The sequence below is a fragment of the Neurospora tetrasperma genome (assembly GCF_000213175.1).
Source record: "Neurospora tetrasperma FGSC 2508 unplaced genomic scaffold NEUTE1scaffold_2, whole genome shotgun sequence".
NCBI lineage: Eukaryota > Fungi > Ascomycota > Sordariomycetes > Sordariales > Sordariaceae > Neurospora > Neurospora tetrasperma.
The window spans coordinates 5,040,356-5,061,318 of record NW_009799100.1 but is presented as its reverse complement, the minus strand read 5'-3'; the positions used below and the strand labels follow the sequence as shown (position 1 = coordinate 5,061,318).

The 20,963-nt window shown below is 51.5% G+C and overlaps 6 protein-coding genes across 6 annotated transcripts; 3 read left to right on the top strand and 3 right to left on the bottom strand.

Moving 5' to 3' along the window:
- Positions 1-3,667: 3,667 nt before the first annotated feature.
- On the top strand, positions 3,668-3,997 carry NEUTE1DRAFT_100007 (uncharacterized protein; the record flags this gene model as incomplete). The annotated part of the gene is made up of 2 exons (XM_009851750.1): positions 3,668-3,757; positions 3,812-3,997. 2 exons carry the CDS (start codon positions 3,668-3,670, stop codon positions 3,995-3,997), a joined length of 276 nt encoding a protein of 91 aa, XP_009850052.1.
- Positions 3,998-4,045: 48 nt separating this feature from the next.
- Positions 4,046-5,895, bottom strand: NEUTE1DRAFT_80293 (uncharacterized protein; the record flags this gene model as incomplete). The annotated part of the gene is made up of 2 exons (XM_009851749.1): positions 4,046-5,636; positions 5,757-5,895. One exon carries the CDS (start codon positions 5,615-5,617, stop codon positions 4,151-4,153), a length of 1,467 nt encoding a protein of 488 aa, XP_009850051.1.
- A 2,482-nt stretch (positions 5,896-8,377) lies between these two features.
- NEUTE1DRAFT_121566 (uncharacterized protein) lies at positions 8,378-8,806 on the bottom strand (the record flags this gene model as incomplete). The annotated part of the gene is made up of 1 exon (XM_009851748.1): positions 8,378-8,806. The coding sequence occupies one exon, from the start codon at positions 8,711-8,713 to the stop codon at positions 8,378-8,380; it is 336 nt and encodes a 111-aa protein (XP_009850050.1).
- Positions 8,807-11,955: 3,149 nt separating this feature from the next.
- On the bottom strand, positions 11,956-12,546 carry NEUTE1DRAFT_40961 (uncharacterized protein; the record flags this gene model as incomplete). Its single annotated transcript, XM_009850570.1, has 1 exon — positions 11,956-12,546. The coding sequence occupies one exon, from the start codon at positions 12,544-12,546 to the stop codon at positions 11,956-11,958; it is 591 nt and encodes a 196-aa protein (XP_009848872.1).
- Positions 12,547-16,100: 3,554 nt separating this feature from the next.
- Positions 16,101-17,476, top strand: NEUTE1DRAFT_100002 (uncharacterized protein; the record flags this gene model as incomplete). Its single annotated transcript, XM_009851747.1, has 6 exons — positions 16,101-16,168; positions 16,296-16,537; positions 16,625-16,626; positions 16,778-16,867; positions 16,955-17,204; positions 17,265-17,476. The coding sequence occupies 6 exons, from the start codon at positions 16,101-16,103 to the stop codon at positions 17,474-17,476; spliced, it is 864 nt and encodes a 287-aa protein (XP_009850049.1).
- Positions 17,477-17,604: 128 nt separating this feature from the next.
- NEUTE1DRAFT_38409 (uncharacterized protein) lies at positions 17,605-19,528 on the top strand (the record flags this gene model as incomplete). The annotated part of the gene is made up of 8 exons (XM_009850445.1): positions 17,605-17,711; positions 17,860-17,988; positions 18,036-18,205; positions 18,290-18,353; positions 18,444-18,736; positions 18,834-18,938; positions 19,077-19,200; positions 19,279-19,528. The coding sequence occupies 8 exons, from the start codon at positions 17,605-17,607 to the stop codon at positions 19,526-19,528; spliced, it is 1,242 nt and encodes a 413-aa protein (XP_009848747.1).
- Between the last annotated feature and the right edge of the window lie 1,435 nt (positions 19,529-20,963).

Sequence of the window (20,963 nt, the reverse complement as noted above, 5' to 3'; positions counted from 1 at the left end):
CCCCCACGACGGCAAACGCTGAATCCCCCCCGTAATCAGTCCACAATTGGCCCAAGCCGTCGGGCCTCAAGCGTTGGCGTTGGCACCATTCCATTCCCCCAGAAGCTTCAGTTCCCGCCCTTACAATAGTGACCTTATAGAAAATTCGATGTCGGCTATCTGTGTCATACCGCCCCCCCCTTTTTTTTTGTTCTCCTGCCTCTCAGCCCAACTCCCTCCCTTATGTCGTATTTCACTCTCATGTATGGCAAGATTGATCATACCATTCTATAAGCCCAAGGACAAGAAAAAAGAAGAAGAAGAAGAAGAAACAATGGGCGAAGGACGGCACGGCACGGTACGGTACGGTACGGCTTGTTCCGCGGCGCGGCGCGGTGGTTTGGGGAGTTTCCTTGGGAGAGAGAAAGAGAGAAAGAGGGAAAAGGATGTGAGTGAATGAGTGAGTGGATGTAAGCACGGGTTTGTAATTTACTTGGTTGGTACATACGGTTCTTACCTCCTTCCAGTCCTTTTGAACGCCGTGTGTACTTGGTTCAGACCGTAACTCCTGGAGAGAGTAGTCACTCTGTCATCTTGCCACCAGTTCAGCAGTCAGACTGGAGTGTCCAGCCGGAACGGCTCGCATATGAGTAAGCTCGGGTCGGTGTTTATTATATGCTTATCTTTGTTCCATCCTCGCTGGTCATTGTTGATCTCTGGTAGCTCTCTACCTAGTGAATGTGATTCCCTCTGGCGGGCAATGGTGTCTAGGTACTTGACGAGTGAGTTCAATGATGCTCCGCCGGGGAGGAACTTTCTGGCTTTTTCTTGACTTCGCCCAGCAACATCATTGGCCCAGTGGTTGACAACAACCACCTACACTACACAGTGGTTGGATTCTTAGTTATATTCTAAACAATTACGTTGCTACGGTTCCAGGAATCTCTAGCGGCGGCGGCGGCGGCGGCGGCGGGAACGGCGCTTCTTCTCAAAATTCACTCCCCCTTGTCTCGTTGCTGAATGTCATCCTTTGTGCTACCACATCACCACTACCTCTACCTACGTACTCTGACGCCGCCAGACGGGACGCCGCCAGACGGTAGGTAGGTACAGCGTAGATATGTGGAAAAGGAGTCACAAACTGGACAGCCAAACCCCGCCACCACACAACCAACTAACGACTCGACTTGTTTTATTTTTATTCTAAATTTTTTTTTAAATTTTTTTTTCCCCGGGGATTTGGACGTTGGTTGTGGTACATAGTGTAGTTACGATACGTGACTGACGAGTAAGCCCAGCTGCCGAGCAAAGAGGGTATTAAATATCTGTCGAACATCATGCCTGTTCAGTAGTGTAGTGTGCATATCTAGTAAGTTCTAGATACTAGATCACACGCTAAGGCAGCTGAGGAAGAAGCACAGAGTCTGGTTTGCAAGTCGTTAGGCACTGTGGGAAGAAAAAAAAGAAAAGAAAAAAAAAGCGTAGTGGTCGGAAGTCGGAAGTCGGAAGTCAAGTCAGAAGCCAGAAGTTCAGGAGGGCGGCAGACCAGAACGCCGCCGCGTCATTCACAACCAGTACCTAGGTACTTACTTAGCTAAAGACGGCCGGGGGCGGTAACGGAAGGAGATAAATGACAACGACAGGAACACTGTAGAATAGCCTACACTTGAACTACAGTGAAAACTAGAACAACAGGTTTGGAGAGCAAGAGTCCGTCTCGACCTAGGCAGCCGTCATGAAGCCGTCAAGAGCGGGGGACCACGAAGACTAGGCCTCACAAGCATGCCAAACAAGTGGAAGTTCCATCACTAACAATTTGTTAAAAGGGGTAGTAGAGCGATCGATTCTACCATACCACTGTAGTTTGGGATCACTAACAGAGGTACCTCGTGGTGCTATGGATACCAGGGAAGGAGTGTTGGGTGATCAATTGGTAGTATATGTGAGAGGGACGGTGGTTCTTTACATCACCACACTGCACGATCGTTGCCCTTCTTCACTACCCTTTCTCTGCTGTGCAGTGCAGTGTAAATTGGTGCCTTAGAGGCCTCACTCACTCAACTCACAGGAGAGCCCAGCAGCAGTTTCTTTTTTTATCATTTTTTTTCTTTTTTCTTCTTTTTTTGGTTCTCTCGCTACAGAGGCGGACGGGTCGCACTTATCTCTACAGCACAGTACATAAGTGGCTGCCGCGTGCGGTTATCGAGTGAGATGTACGAACGACTGACTTCCATCTTTTGGCTGCAGTGGCTGCTGAGTGGCGTTGATTACCTCTCACTCGCGACAAAAACTTGAAGGCTTCACACTCGATTTGTTCGTTCCGAGCTTAAGTTAGGTATTCTAGGATCACTCGCTGTCTCAACGCGCAGTTTCAGCAGAAAACTGGTTAGACATAAGAACCCAAAGGCAATGCGAAAGAGGATAACTTCCAGCCCAGCGAATCAGAAAGGCAAAAAGGCCATCGATTGGGTTAACTGCCCGGAAAATCCCAAATCCTGCTTGCTAGAATAACCACCTTGATACTGCACCTAAACTACGTAGGGACGAGGGGTGTGTAGTCCCAGCCTTGTTCCATCCCATTCTCCTTCAGTCGCGATGGACTCAATGGTAGGTAGGTATACATACACAATGCAAAAAGCAACAAGGCAAAACATTACCAACCGGTCAACCAGCCGGTCGGTAGGGAATCGTGGCTTGGGGGTTACCTACTTGACTGAACCAACCCCAAACAAAAACTATGTGATCAACGCAAGGCATATATCAATCAACCCGTCTTCACAGCCTCCGGCCTTGAAACGTGCCGCAAACATACACCCGACGGACGGGCGGATCGCCAGCAGACAGCCTGCCTATTTTCCATCCCTGCGATCCATCTGAGACTGAGTCGAGCACAAGAGATACTGTAGCCAGAAATGATGCTGGGATGGGAAAAAAAAAACAAGGAAGCTTTAAAAGTGCGCCTATCGAGCTCTGAAGGACTCTCTCTGCCTTACTCTTTTTTCTTCTTTTTTTCTTTTCCGCCCGAGGACCGACCAACACCGAAAAGGCTGTGACCCCGTCTCAATTTTTCCCAGTTCCCCAAACCTGTTTAGCCCCCTTGGACCCCCCAGTGATTTTCCGCAATCTGTCCGGCTTTTCGTCTTCCATGGATCTTCATCATCTCCCCCTTCGTTTTCTCTGTACTCAGCTCTGGAGAAAAAAACGAAGCGCGAACGTGACAACGGCGCTCCAAGTCTTTGTCAATGTGTAGGTAGGTAGAGGTACTACTGGACATGGAAAACATAGTGACTTGTTTTTGTTTTTTCTTGCTTTTCTTTGGCAAACAAAAAAAGAAGTACGGTAGTAATAAAGCCAAGTAATGGAAGACTAAATGTAGTAAAAACAAAGAAAGCAAAAAGAAGAAAGAAAGAAAAAAAAAAAAAAAAAAAAAACCGGGTATCCTTTGCAAATGCCATGCGATATTTCATATGCCAATGAACCAGTACTGACCCTTGATCCGTGCCCTTTGTCTTCGCCTTCCATGTTTTTCCCATTTTCCGCCTTTAGACCGACACCCATTTTAATATCCCTACAAGGAAAGGGAAAAAGAAGATAAACACAGTAAGAAACGAAATGAGAGAAAAGACATGGCCAGCAAGAAAGTTCTTGGTGGAAAGTGTTCGCTCCATAAATTTGGCGACGGACAAGAATGGTGAAGAAGAAGAGAAGAAAAAAGAAACTGCAAACAAACAACAATAACAGGGGAAGAATGATATGTGTTCCTTCGCCGATTTGTCCTGTATCCCTGATCCCTTTAGGTTACTGAACTGTCTTATCCTTGACCCGACCCAAGCTCCTGCCTGTCCGATGTGTGTTACCATTGAAATCCGCGACAAAAATCAGCGCAATGAAAGCAATGAAAATGTCCATCATCATTAGTATCGTCTGTAGCCATCTCCACGTGTGCGCCCACATACGTTCGTCATCCCATATCTTCTCGTTTCCACAAGTGGTGACTGACATCGTCTTGCTTGAGTGAGTGAACATCAATCAGCTCAAGACAATATAAATGCCTTTTTCCCTTATTCATGGTCTTCTTTTTTAACATCTCTTCTTAGACGACATCACAATGCTCCTGGATCATGATACAACGGTTCCGTCCGGACCGCAAATGCCACTCCTTTCCAGGAGTCTATGTCATATTCATTGTTGAAGATGGCGGAATGCTGGTAGGGTAATACCCACTAGAGCTGTTTTTGCCCTCAAATCTTCCGCAGCGTTGCTGCGAGTAGTAAGAGCTAACTGGTGGATAAAACATACTGGGAAGGCCGTTCTCCCCCTCGGGCTTGACTTTTGTCGGATCATAGCCGCTGGACATGGAGGGAACCGTGTTGCTCTCTGCCTCCGTGCGGCTGTGGGAGAACAGTTCCACCTGTTGATGTCTTGGGTCCGCGTGCTCACTCTCGTAGATCGTTGCAGGGAAATATTGGTATCCCTTGTGGTCCGTCATCGACTTGGCTTCGTCATGGGACATCATGGGTTCCATGGTCAGCTCATGGTGATGCCGTGCTCCATAGCCACCTCTCGGATCACCGAATTGCGTGAAGCCGCCAGGGAGCATCGTGCCAGGGTGATAGTCGCCGCCAGGTCCGAGGACTGAAGAATAACCGCCGCCGATGCTACCGGCGCCGGAGCCCCCTGGCCCGCTGCTAGTGCTTCCTCTCCTCTCATTCTGATAGTGACCTGGAGACCGCCCGCGGACAATCATCTTGGCTGACTTTCTGTAGGCTACCTTGATGTAATTTTCTGCCCCTCCCTGGCTTCCAACATCAGCCCATAGCTCGACGATGAGGTGGTAGTATTGCTGAGCAGCCCTCCTCTTGCCGTTGTTCGCCGTGGCCTGCTTGAACTGTATACGCTCAAACGTATGTTCAGTGGGGAGAGGGCTTTGTTGTTGCCCGTATGGCTGGTGGTCGTATGCTCTGGACGACGAGAGACTTCCGTCGGGGTTGCTATATAATCCGCTTAGTGGATGGTGGGTTTGCTGAGCCGGCTTTGGTAGTAACCGGACCTTCTCGGGCTTAGCAACCGGCCCCTTGTCTCGCTTTGGCGTATGCTGAACCAACTCGATTGTTTGGTTATCGCTGTCGGCTACAGCTGCAGAGATGGACATGGCAAAGCCATAGACTGTATAAGGCTGTGGGGATCCAGTCTGAACGAATTGGATTTCCGTGGTGGGAAGGTTGGGGGTTAAAGAGAAGGAGCAAACACAGGAAAAGTAGTTGCGCCTGTAGCAAGTCCACTGCTCCTCGGCAAGGAAGAATCCCTTGTCGATAATGCCGCTAATCTCCACCTTGATGGGTGTTGCTTGAGGGCCTCCATATGAAAGGACACCGCACTCGACGATGCTGGTAAGGGGGGGTATGTTGGGTTGGGTCTTTGACCCATATGTGCCGTCCATCCTGTGTGTGTTGTAGGTTGCCGGACTAGGAGTGGGCGATAGTGGATGCCGTCTCGAGGTTATGCCGCCGAAGGATGGGGAGCGTGGAATGTGATGGTCTTGCCTTCTGAAGGTTGGCGTCGTAGTTGCGTAGCTGTCTCGAATGCTGAGCTGGGAGCCTGGGTGCGGCAATGCGTTGGATCGAGGGGCATGTGCCATGCCCGAGGCAGAGGTGCTACTAGTTGGCGTGTAAGCCTCGGGAAAGGGATGGTGTTCCATGGCACGATGAACGGAGGTGGTGCTTAGGGGAAAATATTTGGTGTGGAGGCTCAAAGAGGAGGGGAGACGTGACACATACTTGGAGCCCAGTCGAGGCCTGACGTCCAGGCTAGTGGAATAAACAGTGGGAGCGGTAGGAAAATAGCCGTGGGCACCTCCGTCAGTGTAGCCGGTTGGCGGAGGGATCGGTAGGGGGTTCAGGCTTATGAAGGAAGGCTGAGGCGGCGCCTCTATCGTCGACAGCGACGCGGTATTGTCTGTATAGCTGTTTGAGTGAGAAGATCGGATGGGTTAGCAACAGGTACCTTGACTGTAGAACGTCCTGCTTTGGCTAGATTGCCGAGAAGCCAACCACCCCCGGACTTGAGGTGTCTGCCTGTCGTGCACCTCGATGGTACAGACCTCCTGCTTGCCTGGCAAGGTGCTCCACGCCGCTTTTCTTGCTCGGACTGGCTGGCTGACTGGCTGGCATTCAGTCTTCGCGCACCAAGCTTATCTGGCTGCCACTGCTCGCAGCTTCTCGCAACCTGAACGCTGTGTACTTTGATGCAGCGTTCAGGTTTCCCATGCGAGACACAAGTGCGCCTGTAGGACGGGGCTACGGTAGCTCCCACAACTCTCTGGTTGTACTGCCAACACTTGGCGTTGCACAGCTAGCGATGCCGACAGAATCGGAAGCGCGAACACAGCGCCTTGCGGCAGGGCAACTTGCGCAAGTGGATGTGGATCGAATGAGAGCGACAACAATGGCGAGAGCGGTAATCTGGGTACTCTAACTTGCTGATAGGCTGTGAACTGCGATGAGGCAGAGCTAGCGCCGAAAGCAAATACCCATGTTTTTCTCAGGTTTGATCCTATGCCTCGTCTCCCCTACCCCTAACGACAACGGTTCTTTTGATCGAAGGTGTAATTGTTGACGAGTGATGGATGGCAAGGGTGGCGGGAAGGTAGAGGTATTGCTCTTTTCTTTTTCTTTCGGTGCTGCCGCAAGCTACCTCGCCAGTGGTGAACGGGAAGAAGCCAAAGGGGGCGGAGGAGATTGAGAAAGATGAGTAGAAAGTGGAAACCGGGTAACGGTAGCAGCCGGCGGTCCTGTTGTGAGGTTGAGGTAGGGTAACTCAAAACCGGTAGCTCGTGTGATATGAGATAGCCGTTGATGGTAACGGCCTTTGTGACGGGGAGATCGGGGCAGGCGGGGAGAAAAGACTAAGAAATGGGAAAGTGTGTGCGGAGAGCGGACCGCGATATGGCTTTTAACGCTGACAGGAGCTTAGTGTCCGTTCCTCCGCTCCATTCGCATGGATACGGGTTGCGGGAGCTTCGAATTTACCGTGCCTTTCGGTGAAAATTGGCAAGGGTAAGAGGCGGGCAAGGGTAGCTAACTCTGTCCACTGGTGCTGAAGAATGATGGAAAAAAGGAAAGAGGCCGGGTAGGATGCAGGACAACTACATACCATGCCGGGTATGTTTAACCACTCCGCTGCCCTTGTACAGTTCGTGAAAAAGATACTTTGGTGCGAGGTAAAGGTAAGGTACGGAGACGAACCGGTCGGAGTTACCTTGACAGATCACTCACTGTCATACTACCACCGTGTGATGCAGAAGAAACGGACAGTGCCAGTGTGAATACTGACACTGAGATGCGATTTCATCCTCCACTCACCAGGGTGCAGAAAGGAAGGGGAAGCAGAGAACGATAGCACAGAGCCAATGAATCGACACGTAAGAAAGCTTGTAGTGTAGTGTAGTTACTTACCGCATGTCGGCTGTGGTTGGGGGGATGTCGAGACCGTAGTCAAGCTCGGCAGACGGCCCAAAGTCCTGCTAAAAATACAGCGTCAGTCAGATTTCTTTTGCGAACTGCCCCTTTTAGTTTCATCTGATTCCTGGGCATGTCATATGCTTCCATTCCTCACTTGTCCCATGTCTTCCGTCTGACAGCGAGCAACAGCAAGATGAGGCAAGCAAGCAAGGCGTGATTTTAATGAAAAGCCAAAAGATAGATTAGTCGTGTGCCGTTTTCAGGCAAGGTAGAGTGTTCACTGAACGGTCCTAATCGGTCGTGCGGGGTGCAACATGACAAGGCGGCTGTGGCACGGCTTGAAGAAGCTCGTGAGGATGTACCCATCAGCTATGTAAGCGTATATGGATGCAGTGCCAGACGACTAGAGGAGCATTGAGCCAAGTGATAATGCCGTTCCTGGACCATAACGATGGCTGGGCTACCAAGAGCCATCGGAATTGCTAGGAGAGCCTAGAAGAAGCCGCAAGAGTAAATGTTAGCGAATAAACACCACAATCACCACGCTATAATGCTACCTAAACAAGTCGCATCGGTGATAGGTATCGTTCACGAAACAAAGGGGCTGGAAGGGAGATAACATAACGGGAGCGAGACGTGCCAATGGGAGGAAACATGTACAAATTCGAGGAATTTCGAGGACGGGATAGAGTAGGGAAACAAATCTTCTGGTCTAAAGTGGGAGGGAGGCAACATGATGTTTGCTCGCTGAGCTGCACTATTGTTGCATACCTCATCCACTCTCATTCCGTCTTGTCCTGTCCTGACATGCTAGTGCTTGTTAACCTAAGCAAAGCTTAGGTACAGTGTACCAGACGATGCCCCCAGCCGCGCAACGGCAACAGGGGAGCCATGAACAAGAGGTAGGCTGACAGGCAGAGAGGATGGTTTTGATGAGACTACAAGTACACACATGGTGGTACAAGCAGATACCGCCTGCCATGCAGAGGTACATCGAGTCCTAAACAGTGAGCTTGCAGTTGGCCGTCTGTAGCCCGGCCAGACCAGTCGGAACAAGAGCAACACGGGATTCGTTTTGTAGGGTTGCCCCACAAACGATCGGGATGGAACCCTGCCGTCGTACAAAACGCGCCGAGAGCTGCATCAACTTGTTCCTTTCGACTGATGCTCTGAGGGCGTGTCCAGTACAGATCTTCCAACGTTTGCCCGAGAGCGCTTGCCCAAGATAGAAACTGGAGACGTCGGGAAAACTCACAGACTGTGAGCCAGGGCATCCGTCAGCCAGCGAGAGGCCGCAAGACCAACCTGGTGGGCCGGACTAAAACAAGCTAGAAAAGCGGAATGGAGCGCACTGGCGACCGAATATGGAGTCGATGTGCAAGTCTTGTCAAGAAAAGAATCAAGACACAGCCGGGAAAGACCGAAAAACGTGAAAATTGTGCAGGAGGGGGTGGGGGATAGGATCATCACAACGGAACTGCCTTTCACTAACCTCTAGAATTGAACATAACTCATTTATTTCGTCTGCGCCGCCGCTAGCTACGGCAATGGAAGGCCCCGTAGGTTTTCACCGATGAGGAGCCGCGTATTTGTCGTTGAAAACCCGGCCTATTTGTCTTGATTGCGCTTATATTGATGTCATCCAACCTGGCCCCGGTACAGCCGAGAAAGATTTCGCATGCTGTATAGATAGCTGTCGGCTGGTTCGATCGCCAAAGGGTCCAGGCCTAGGTCCAGGGTGCTGCATACGGCCGCAGTGGCCGCAAGAATCAAGGGTCGGATGGGATAGGCGGGCAACGCAGATCAAAACCATGTTGTACCAGGAATTTTAAGGGAAAAGCAACGTGAATTAGATGGAATGAGTGTTTACCTTTGAAAGCGGCGGATTCATACGAGGCTCGTGAGTGAGAAAAGTTCGCTAGTAGGTGCGTTCCCTATACAAAGTCCGTCTCCGGGGAGTTAGTCAGTGAATATCTTCCGCTACAGTGCCAGTGCTGCCCCAAAGGTGGTGGAAAAGGAGGCGATCTCACGCCCCGATTGGGGTTAGACCTTCCAGGCGAGCCGTAACAGGAAAAGAGAGCAGGTGGCGAGTATTGGGGTAGAAGGGAATCCAAAGGCCATGCCTCAATTCCATCACCTGTCCTCATCCTCATCCTCTCCCTCTTCACCTTCTCCTTCCTCTGTTGTTTTCTTCATCCTCTTGCCTCTCGACTCAACAGCTCAGAGTGTATTTCTTTCCGATGTCGCTTGCTAAAACTTGGTCGAGGGTTTGATTGGTTGACTGACCTTGATATGCGCCCCTGTCATGCCAAGCGGTCAATCTACACTGTATCGCGACGAGAAAACAGCGGTTGGTGCTTGCGTCGCTATAACCTAAGCATAGAAAAAAAAAGGGTCCCGTTAGCATACTGATCAAGCCGCTGAGCTCCTCCACAAAGGGAGCTTTGGTATGAGCGTGTATAGGCAGATATATCAGGATGGAGGGTACGGGCAAGAACGTGGGCAAGGAGCGAGAGGACAAGCCCGCTGGCACAGTAAGCGACGAATGGACCAGATGGCCCGAAACGTGATCTGAATCTGTAGCCGGAGCTACGAGATCCAGGCTTGAGGCTCTCTTTCGCTCATGAAGAATTGATGTCGTTGGAGGGAGCTGCTGTTCTTTTTTTTTTTTCTCTTTTTTCTTATCGGGGAGGATTTTTCTTTTTATTTCAACCTTTACCCCTAGCTCCTCATAGCTGGCTCGATGTCCCAAGTTCCTGCCGGTATCGCAGCGAGGTCTTTGAGCCCGACCATCACGGACAGCGTTTTAAAAGGGGTGATGCACTAACATGCAAGTCAGAGAAGAAGTGTGTGCGCCTGGTCGGGATCAGTGCTTGTCCTACGTGACCAATGTCCGCTCCGATTGCTCAAAATGATAATACGTGCAGGAAGAGTGGTCGCTGCAGCCGGGAACCACAACCCTGGGTTTATCGGTCCTTCCAAACAGGGCTCCGGCCGATAGAGAGAGAACGGGGAAGAAAAAGAAGAGAAACAGGCTGCGGAAACTCATTATCTGTGATTCTCATCATTCTCAGCTCACCTTGTTTGAAACTTGTTTTTTTGTCCCTCAGACTCCGGTCTGGTATCTTTGCGAGATGGGTGCGTCGAATAACTGCCGGGCTATGGCTCGCAAAAAAATGCGGCGCTGTAGATGAGAGGCTTGCCCGATGTTGTTGCGGAGGATGTGGAGATCGGAAAAAGAAGTCGCTCTGGAAATTCGCTCGGTGGTGCCGTAGCTGTGGCAAACTTGTTTGGAAATTTTCCTCGACCGTGTGTTTCCGAGCGACGATAGCGACCAAAATTCTAGGCTGTCCGCAGCGTGTCTTCGCCTAATGAACAAGACAATGATGCCGTATAATCTGGTCGAGGGGAGTGCAGGATCGCAAGTAGGTGGCTTTCTGGTGCCCTCGATGGGGACCCCGGGTGCGGTGGCTTGAAGAGGATCGTACAGAGGTGGCAACAAGAGCAGCGAAGGGAGTGCGGGAGTTCGTTCGGAAGTACGTCCAGCACAGCGGTGAGTCGTACAGGCAGAATGTGTGTATCGCCAGGCTAGGGCTTTCAGAACACCAAAAAGCTCGTAGAGTAAAGGGAAAACCAAAAGATGCAGGACGAAATGGTCAGGAGGGATAACTACACCTTCTTAAGCTCAAGCACAAACAAGATGGGTAGCGCAGGGGTTTGAGACAACGACGATGGGACACATGGATGCGGAGAGAAGTCAAGAGTCCCCGGTCTTTTAATCTCAAGACAAAGCCTGATGTCCTTTCTCAGACGAGGCGATTAGGGGGACCGCACTTTTGGTTGGCATTCTTATGCAGTAGCAGCTAGAGACTATGATGACCTGTGGAAGCCCACGTGTGAGTCTGGGTAGAGGGTCCCCCATCAGCCTACTCCGGTGATTGAATCGAAAACACTACGCAAGATTTCAAAGCAGGGGGCCGCTCGAGTCACAAAACATCACTTCTTCTTGTCTTGACCGATCACTTGATAGTCGACCGGCATGTCAATACAGTTGACATGCTGTCTACAATTTGTTTTGGGCAAGTAAGGAAAGCAAGCAAGGATTCACCAAACATATCGGCGTGAGGTGACGGCTGGGCGATGTTGTGATGATGGTGCTGCCCCAAAGGTCCTGATCTTCCACTTACCTCATTGTTAACCTTGAAATGTTGAGTTGTATCCGTTGCGATACCGTAAAGACCCGTATTTACCAGCGATAAACATCCGCAATCTTGAGATCGAGGTATCAAAAGGTTCCGCGCCAGGGTAAGTCGCTTCTCTGCTGGCTTCTTTGGAAACCTCGTCTTCTATGCGTCAGGGTATGCACGTATCCTCCATCCAAGGACTTCTACAATGCGCCACAAACATCTGTTTTGATCTGAAGAGAAACCCGCCGGGCAAGGAGTGATGCCCCAGAGACGGGTAGGTGCAGACGGTTGACAGGCTTTGGGCCACTGAGAGTTGGAATCCTGCCACCCTAATCGGATGTCCCAGTCCTTAAGCCCAGGACTGCTTCATCAAGGTAGATTGCTGCAGTAAGTTCGCCTGCGCAGTTCTTTGGCTGACTGCCTGCATCACTCAAAGTCAGGCGTCGGTCATGAAGAGGCGGAAAGGTGAGAACAGGGTCAGGCCAAGGTTCAACCCACAACGGACCAGACATTGCGAGCCAGAGGAAGGGGAAGTTCCGTATTGCAGTAACGACGTGCCAGCGCAGAGCTGAAGGCCCAGTCCAGAAATGCAGCACGCCTTCAGCTTTCGGCCCTATAGGTTTGACGTGTTCGGCAACGGCCGAACAAAGCTCTTGCAGGGAGGCCAAATCAAGGCCATATAGGTCTGTCTTACTCGATGGAGCAGGGCCCCTTGTACCGACACGTGAGGTATACAGTCGACGATGTAGTTCCTCTTCGAGACACGGGTCCAGATATGCCTCTTTTCTGTTTCCAAGAACCTCTAGGCCATGATCCCGACGTGAAGCCTCACAGGCAGCTTTGGACGGGCACCTCTTCAGACACAGCCATTGGAGTGGCCCGGGCGATACGTCCGTTACTAGGATTGTGATGCACGCCATCGAGAGAGCATGCAAACTGCCCGGGGCCCGGCAAGGTAGTGTTCGGTGTACCATCTCTTTCTTGCCCCCACACACCAAAGATCAAACGGGTGAGGGGATGCTCTGCGGTAGGGAGGTCAGCAGCTGGGCTGAGTGAAGTTTGTTTTGCTCCATGACTCCTTGGATTTGCCCGTTTCAGCATTGGGGTCCAATCATGTCTAACTGTGTTTGGACCACCATTGGTGCCTCTTGACTGAGGTTCAACGAGACGACGGGCAAGGGGGGGGCGAATGATCAAATCTGGGAGGCACGGACGAAAATACCGCTCGGCCGTTCTTTTTCCCCCTCGCCAAAAGCGTGACTTGGCCGTATCGGTACCATTCTCCTTGTTATTGCTGCTGCTGCTGCTGCTGCTGCTGCCATTGCTGATCTGATGGTTGCTCTATCGCGTGGCCAGTATGAGCTGATGCTGCCGATCCATGAGAAAAGGGGTGAGTGGACGAAAGGCAGGAGGTCGTTTGTGCAGGTTTCCGTCTTTCTTCGAATAGATGCATGTGTCCAGCCACCAAACCCGAGGCTGGCGCTAGGCTTGCTGGCGTAGAGCGCTCCAATGACTCCATAGCCGAAGGGGGCAAGATGTTTATCCATTTGTTTCAGATGAAATAATCTTTCGGCCGTTTCGTCTGCTACCCGGGGGGGTTCAGGCAGGCTCGGCCAGCCATTGGCTGAGGTCTTGCGCAGAATGACAATAGAGGTACTCGGAAGAACTGCTTGTCCTTGAGGAAGCAGGTCGCTTTCCTAGCTGATCCGAGGTAATTAGAGGTAGTGGCATGGCTTTGCGTTCCTGTTTCGACGATAGCGATTCTCGGATGAGGGTTGTTGTAGTATATTATCTTTGAGTTGTTGAAAACTGACCATACGGAAGCGGCTAAGACTTGGCAGACGAAGAGGTTATGGCAACAGGTCTTTTCGGTATCAATGACTGCCTCAGCGATCGGTTCGGGCCGCTGAGCGAAACGGCTCAGGTTGCGTTGGCGTCCAGGTTCCGGCTCAAATAAGATGCGCACAAAGCTAAAGGTTTTGTGAGCGCAGCAGATGTTTGTTCTTCTAGAATGTGCTGGGTGCTGGTTTCATGAGGCATTCCACACACCAGCCTTCAGGAACACTGCACCTGAATCTAGCAGAGCAGGCCGGCAGCCTGGCAACAGGGCAATAAGGGGCAGCATGAACAGCAGTACTACACAATGTCAGCATGGCAGCTAAGCAGTCTGCAAGCCTGCTGGGCGGATGGTTGGAACACAAAGAACGCCCTCGGGGGCTTGTTTTTGGCGCACCCCATATTTTCCCACACCTCTTTCGCTGCAAAAGAGATCTGTGCCATGTGACACATCACTCCCCGGCTTTTGAAAACTCCAGGGTCCTTGCGTGGGAAACATGGATGGCAACGACGGTTTGGCAACAACAGTGATGACGATGGGAATGGTGATATCGATGATATGACAGTGTGGTGATGGGTGGATTAGGTGAAAGGTCAGTGCTACCGAGTTGCAGGCCGTCCGTATAAGTGAAGATATTCGGACTTGACACCTCTAGTCAAGCCCATTGGCAACATGGTCAAAGCCGCTACAAAAAAAATGGGATTAGCGTCAGTAACAGGCTGGATTGGGACTGTAAGAGTAAGGTGTACCTTGAGCCCTAGAAACGACGACGGAGCCTCCTAGCCCTGGCTGTCTCACCTCTTTAGCAGTGTATTCACTGGAATGTGTCTGGTTCTTCTGGTAGGGTGCATGAACCCGCCCTCATTGGGTAAATAAGCTCAGATGCCGATACTTTCTCTCTGAACGTAGGTAGCTTGTTCAGTCACCACCACAGGCCACAACTCTTGAATGTGAACCAACCGAATGCAGAGGTCATGACCTGGAGGTAACACATGTCCTGCAGCCACTGCTGCAACGAGACTGTATCGCGTCTAGAGTACCTAGATAGAAAGTCGATCAGAGTCGGGTTGGTTTTTTGTTTATATGAGGCAAAGGTTACCCGCCCAGTTGCCTACATGTACCCTGATATTCGACTGAAGAGAGATGGGGAGTTGGGAGAGACAGAGATTCTGAAAGCTGATCGCCCATGCATGTTGATCCGACTGGAGCATGCAAACGGGCTGTGAAGCGCCATGAACAAAGATGCAGACGAAGATCACCCATCCACCAAATTGAAGATGAGCACATGCAAGTCAGCATCATCCCTCCTCCGAGATGGGATGGGCGGTCGAAAGTGAAGGGTTGGTTCATTGGAAAGACGACCTACGGAGCTCAGATCCCGCCGCGGCTGTCTGTCAAGAATTTTAATTTCTTAAGCTACGGGCGATCCGGGGAACATACCTAGGAAGGTACCTACCATAGAGGTAGATGCCGACCTGTGTACAGCTGAGCTTGGATGTACCTACTACTTGAAGTTTAGAGACCGTTATGGCTGATCAAACCGGAAGCTGCTAACGCCTCCAAAGATTGGCTCCTGGAAACAGAGACACGGATAGACACACCAGTACCTTCCATCAAATCTCCTGCTTTGATGAGTGAAGTGAACTGAAGCGTCTGTCCATCTTGCTGAGTGGTTGAAATTAGACAAGTTCAATCGAAAACCAAGGCCAAGCTCCTTCCTTGCTTCCCTCCGTTGCGGCGACAGGGGACAACAGCACACCTGCCGACGACCGAGAGAACCCCAGAGCACCCCCACTTTGAACAAGGCCTCCACTTATCTTCACATTCTGAGTGGACAATACTGTAGCCATCTTATCTTGGCGTACTTGGCTCTTTCTCCGCACCGTAACTACTCAAGACCCACTTCGAGAACCTCAACGTCCAAAACCCGACGGGTCGAGGTCTCAGAAACGAGAGAGCCAGAAGATGGAAGTCGCAGAGTGAACTCAGTCATGTCTTCTATCATGGGCCCTGTACTTCATGTGGTATGTTCCTGATTGAGCACCTCTTTCTTTTGGACAAGTAGACCTGGACCAAGTCACATGGCAAGTGACGGCTTCGTCCTCCGATCACGACGGACAGTCTCATTCAACACAGTGCCAGCTCCTCGGCTCTGGCTGCAACTGCCCTCTTTGGCTTTGCAAACCGAATTCAGTTACGCGCGTCGACGAATCTCAATTTGAGTCTGGGGATTTTCGAATGGGAAAGAGCGCGGGACGAAATTGAACCATCCTTACCTCTAGGCTGGCAATCTCCTTCCATCGATCCTGGAGGATACCTACCTCTACCTACTTAGTACCTCTACCGGGCTTTGCTCTCGGGGAGGGTAAGGGGCGCTTTCCATCTCTGTTGCGGCCAGTTGCAGCCCAGACTCAATTCCGAGGGGAAATACCTACCTTTAGGGAAGTGAACAAGGCGTCGTTCCTTCCGTCATGATACCTACTTTCCATACGATCGCATTCACCTCACACACTCGGTCACTGCGGCAATCGATCCAGTCCCATTCATTTTGGAGACACGGACATCGCCCATCGCGTTGGACTTGGCGATTCAGTTCTGTCGACACTCAACAGCAGCAGCAGTTTCCCACTCCATTCAATGGAATCTCGCCCACGAAATGATTCGCTCTTGTCCCTCCCTTCAATCGCACATGACGAGACGACATCGTTGGAATCACAGAACTAAAAGTATCGCCAGATTCATTCCCTCCAAAATATGCACAATCCTTTCCTTCACAGCACCACACCTACCTAGGCTGGATCTTGTTGGTGCGGATCGTACTCGTTTTACCAGGCCAGCGCAGGAAATCGCTCCTTGGTCTCATCCTGTCGCACAGTTTGTCTCTCTCGGTACTTGCGATGGAACAAATGAGTTTATTGCGAACCCATGTTACCCGCTTCGTCCCCCAGACCAGACTCCTCCTGCTCGTGATGTATGGGGTGCCAGTGTCACTCGCTGGCCGTTCAGGCCTCCTGCCTGTTCCGAATTCCGTGACTGGCTCCGACACCAGGTACAGTCTGGTCGCTGCTCGAAAAGTAAAGAGGCAGGAGAGAGGTAGGTATACATCACGCCATCCCGGTTCCTTAACATTTCTGCCCTAAATTATCACCACAAACTGTTAGCAGTTGGTGCTGTGTCATTACCGAGACCTTTACCCAGCACGAGATATCGACCGGATCCAATCAGCATTCGCCGCGGCCCTTTTTATCAAAACTCCTGACAATCCACTGATGCTTTCCCAGGTATTCGTCGCGATCTGCCCTCACCGGTCGTAGGTCTCTGTCCAGCCCGGCGGTTGCTGCACCGGCGACGATTGGTTGATTCACCAATTCTCATCCCCAGAGGGTGTGAAGCTGGACCAGGATGTGACGCGATTCTATGCAGACATTAATGCGCCCGGTCTCCTTTTGTCTCCTCATCGATGAGTCAAGACGGTCCAGAGTATCATCCAGGGCTTGCCGTCTGCTTGCCTGTTGCCCTTAGCAAGGCTTCGGTTCGACACGTCTGCCTCCGCACCCGTCCGCCTGCATCAGAATCCAGGACCATTTTCACCCTCTACGATGGTCGGCTTCTACGGGGGTTCGAGCCCGCCGCTGACAATGGCTGACATGCACGGAGCTCAAATCATGAAATTCCACCGGGCATACAGACATACTGTAAGTGCTGTTAGGCACGAACAGTCGCTTCCTCAACACATGCCAGGTAGCCCCGCATATCTGCTGGAGGTACAACGAGTGTGACCCATCTGTGTCCTGGCTATAGGCACTCATGAGCTGCTTGGCCTATCTAGGACAGAGAAGCCGCTTCCCGGTTGGTTCCCGGAGGTTCCTGGGCACCTTCAGCAAACCGGTACGAGCAGATACATAGCCGTCACGGCCGGTACAAGACCACGCTTTGATGGTATCAAGTCCTTCGGCATAACTTGGGTCCCAAATGGGTTGGGAAAAACAGACAGTCACCCAATGGCTGCTTGAGTCTGGTTGCAGCAAATTGTGACAAGCTTGACTAACACGGAGGGCTTGTAACGCTGGAAAACGTTTCCATTACGTGACAGCCAAAACAAGGCTAAGATGGTGAGCCGTGCGCTTGTTCTCAAGCGGACATGTCACGGCGACTGATTGTTGAGTGCTTAGGCAGTCTGTCCGCAATCAATCGCCTGAGCATATTTGGAGATCTTTTGATCGGATATCTGGATGTCATTTTCCCAAGGTAAGTGGGTTCGATTACACTCCAAGGTAGGCCATTTAGCTTTGAGGCTGGCATCCCATGCTTCCTTTGTACATTGACTGTCGGTCTCCCAGTTGGCAACTGTTTCCCGTCTCACGGGTTCTTGATGTAGGCCATGATGCCGTTCAAGTCTGGTGGCAGTCGGGCGTCACATCGGTTTAACAGGTCCGTTGCGCGTCTTGAATACGGCTAATCAAGGTCGACTCCCTGCAAAGGTCATCGAGCGAGATGGCTTTGCCATCCCTGGACTTGCTATTCGGTCATTGCGGTCAACAAAGAACATCAATGGACTTGGCGTCGAGGAAGACCGGAATCCCCTACGAATGAGCATCAAGGATTTATTGATATCATGGGGTATTTGAGATTCTTACCGCATACCCAAGGTGTTGAGAAAGGCAGACATACGAAAACACGCAAAGGCTTCAGGGCTTACATGCGATGTGTTCACTGCACCCTTACCAAGCGTAATGGCTTCGGTTGCCTACCTGCTCGAAGGGGCTATATATTGTCCAATCAACAAACAAGACGGGTGTAGGTGTAACTACGCCGCCTCTCCATAGAAAGCGTCTTCCATTTCCACCCCAACTCGACTCCGACGTCTGGACAGACGCATCCCGACGCTTGGTACGTGCATTCATATCGACATATCCGTCATGGTCGTTGCAATCGGGCAATCACCGGTCGTTCTTTTCAGCAACTGAGTTGATACGGCAGTAAGGCGTCGAAGCATGAAGCTGTGTGCATTCTCGTCCCGGACCCTCCTCCCTTGACGCAAATTGGCCATGGAGTGAAAAGAATAAGGAGCCATGTACGAGACCACCCTCCTGGGAACGGTCACCACATACCCGAACTTGCGCAAGTCGCTGCAGACGGGTATCCTCAGTCCACGACCGCTACAACTACCGAGCCAGGGGCTACCTGTGGTGCTTGGAGCTCTTTGAGGACACTTTGGGCTAATTTGAGTTTGCCAGAGGTTGCTCAAACATTGCCTTCGTCTCCGAATCTAGGTTTGTTTTTGCTACGACTTCCAAATTCGATTGCTAACCCCTACCGAATCCGGCCCTCTAGACTTCAGTGTTTGTTCGACTCTGCCACGACAGACAGGACCGCATCCTTTTGCCACCGAATGCCCCGCCGAGACGAACCATAGATTGCACCGCCGCAAGCGTCATGCCGTGACCGAAGTGGGCTCCTTCGGTCTAGCCCAAGGTGGATAAAGAGACTATCACAAGAAAGAGCTTGGCAAGGCAGGCTTCCTGGAGGAGCGAAATACCGTCCCCATGATGATCTCAGACCGGCTGGATGCTTACGTGGCGCATACTCCGAAGCGGGTGGAATCTTCTTGAGTTGATTTCATGGGCCTGGTGAAGACCCATGAGTCTCCGGCCGCTGCGTCTCTTGCTTGTCTCGAAACCTCACCCGCATTTGCCTGTCCCACAAGCATGTCACTACACGCCTCACATCTTGGCCCGTCAGCTACGTCGCTCGAGACGGTAGATCACGGTTACTCGATGGTAGTCCCCACTTGACCCGTGGTAATGTGTGACAGGCTTTCAGTTCGAACTTTAGGCTTGACACATTCATCGGATGATGATCTGCTTGTCTCATGGGAGGCCGTGGCCTGCTGTCAGGGAACTGCTAGTCTCACCAAGAATGGTCTAGGGTGTAACACGGCGCCGATGTGTCTCCGATTATGGCAGACGTCTTGTGTGGACATGCTGGGGTTTGAATGGCTTTCTGGGATGGCACAGGGGCTGGGCGTCAGTTCGCCCATTGTTGTCCATGGTGGATTGGGGTGAGACAAGATTCAGAAACCACCCCGACTTCTGTATCATCAAATGAAGCAGCAATCTGGCGTTGCCCAGTTTGGCTCGGGAGTCTCGGAACCCGTAAGTCACCACTAAGTTGAAGGAGCGAACAGGCAATGGTGATGGTTGATAGCGTCAGAGGGCTGGTGAGCAAAGCTGCAATCAGCATATGGCTATGCCTCCAAAGTCCAGACCATGTTTACCTCCCGATGCATGGACTGTGCAACAATATCAGGTAACGGGATCTATCGTGATGGCTGGTACCTGCACGGAGAGCTTGGATGCCTGCCATGCAGAGATATCTTGGTTGGGGTAGCTTACTCACGATCCCGTTGGAGCGACACCTCCTGATGCCTCGAAACTCACCAAACATGGCACCACGACGACACGGAAAATGGGCAGCCCTTCGCACCCGATTCGTACAGAATACTCCTCACGAGGGAGGAGGATATCGGGCTTGAACACTAAAAATAGCACCGACAGATGGATGATGAAAGGGTATAGGCGCCTCGTTCTCGATGCATGCGAGGTCCGGACACGAGATTACACTCCGATCAGGGCGCGCACATTCCGGGGCCCTCGTAGGCGGTCGATCTTCCAATATGAAGATGCAGAAGGTTTTTTTTTTTTTTTTTTTTTTTTTTTTTGAACCAGCAAGTGCAGAAAAACGCCCGGGATCATCTCGATTGCTGGCTATGTCGGGTCCGGGATAAGGCCTTCGGTCTCGATGGTATGATCAGGGGTCTTGCAACTAAGCTGACGATTGAGCTGGCATGCGTCGTCGTTCGGTTGCTTCACTTGATTGGCAAGCCCGAGATGATTTGGGGAGTACTTTTCATCGGACTGTCGTCTATGTGAAGCAATAGTCACGGACCAATATTCGGCGCAAGACAATCCTCAAATCTGCCCGGACAAGCCACCCATCTTGCGGCTTATCGAAGGCTTCGGGAAGCCAAGCCAATCCGCCATGGGGATGGCCGCGCAAAAGGTAAACAAGAGTTCCAAAGCTAGCGAAAACATCAAGGGTCTTTTTCCGCTGGAGCAACGAATGCGCCAATACGATTCGAATGTATTCTCATGATCCATCTCTCCTGCTTTCTGCTCTCCATAGACGGTTAGCTTCTCAGTCAGTTTCCGGATTGTTCTCCGGTCTTTTCTGCAAGCTGCAAGGGTACGAGACACTTCAAACCAGCTAGTCGTCCACGGGGTTTGTTTTGTGCGAGGGTGGCTTCTAGAAGGCAGAGAGGTGAAGCCACCAAAGAACAAGAGCTGGGGCTATGCGGAAGTGAAAGTCGTCAAAACATGCACCCCCTACACTACGGGCGATGATGGCGGTGCCAGGGCCCGCGACGGGATGGGCACTAGCCAACGGTATTGTTGTACTTGGGGTTGTATGGAGGCTCCAGCACCGGGGGGGGGGGGGGGG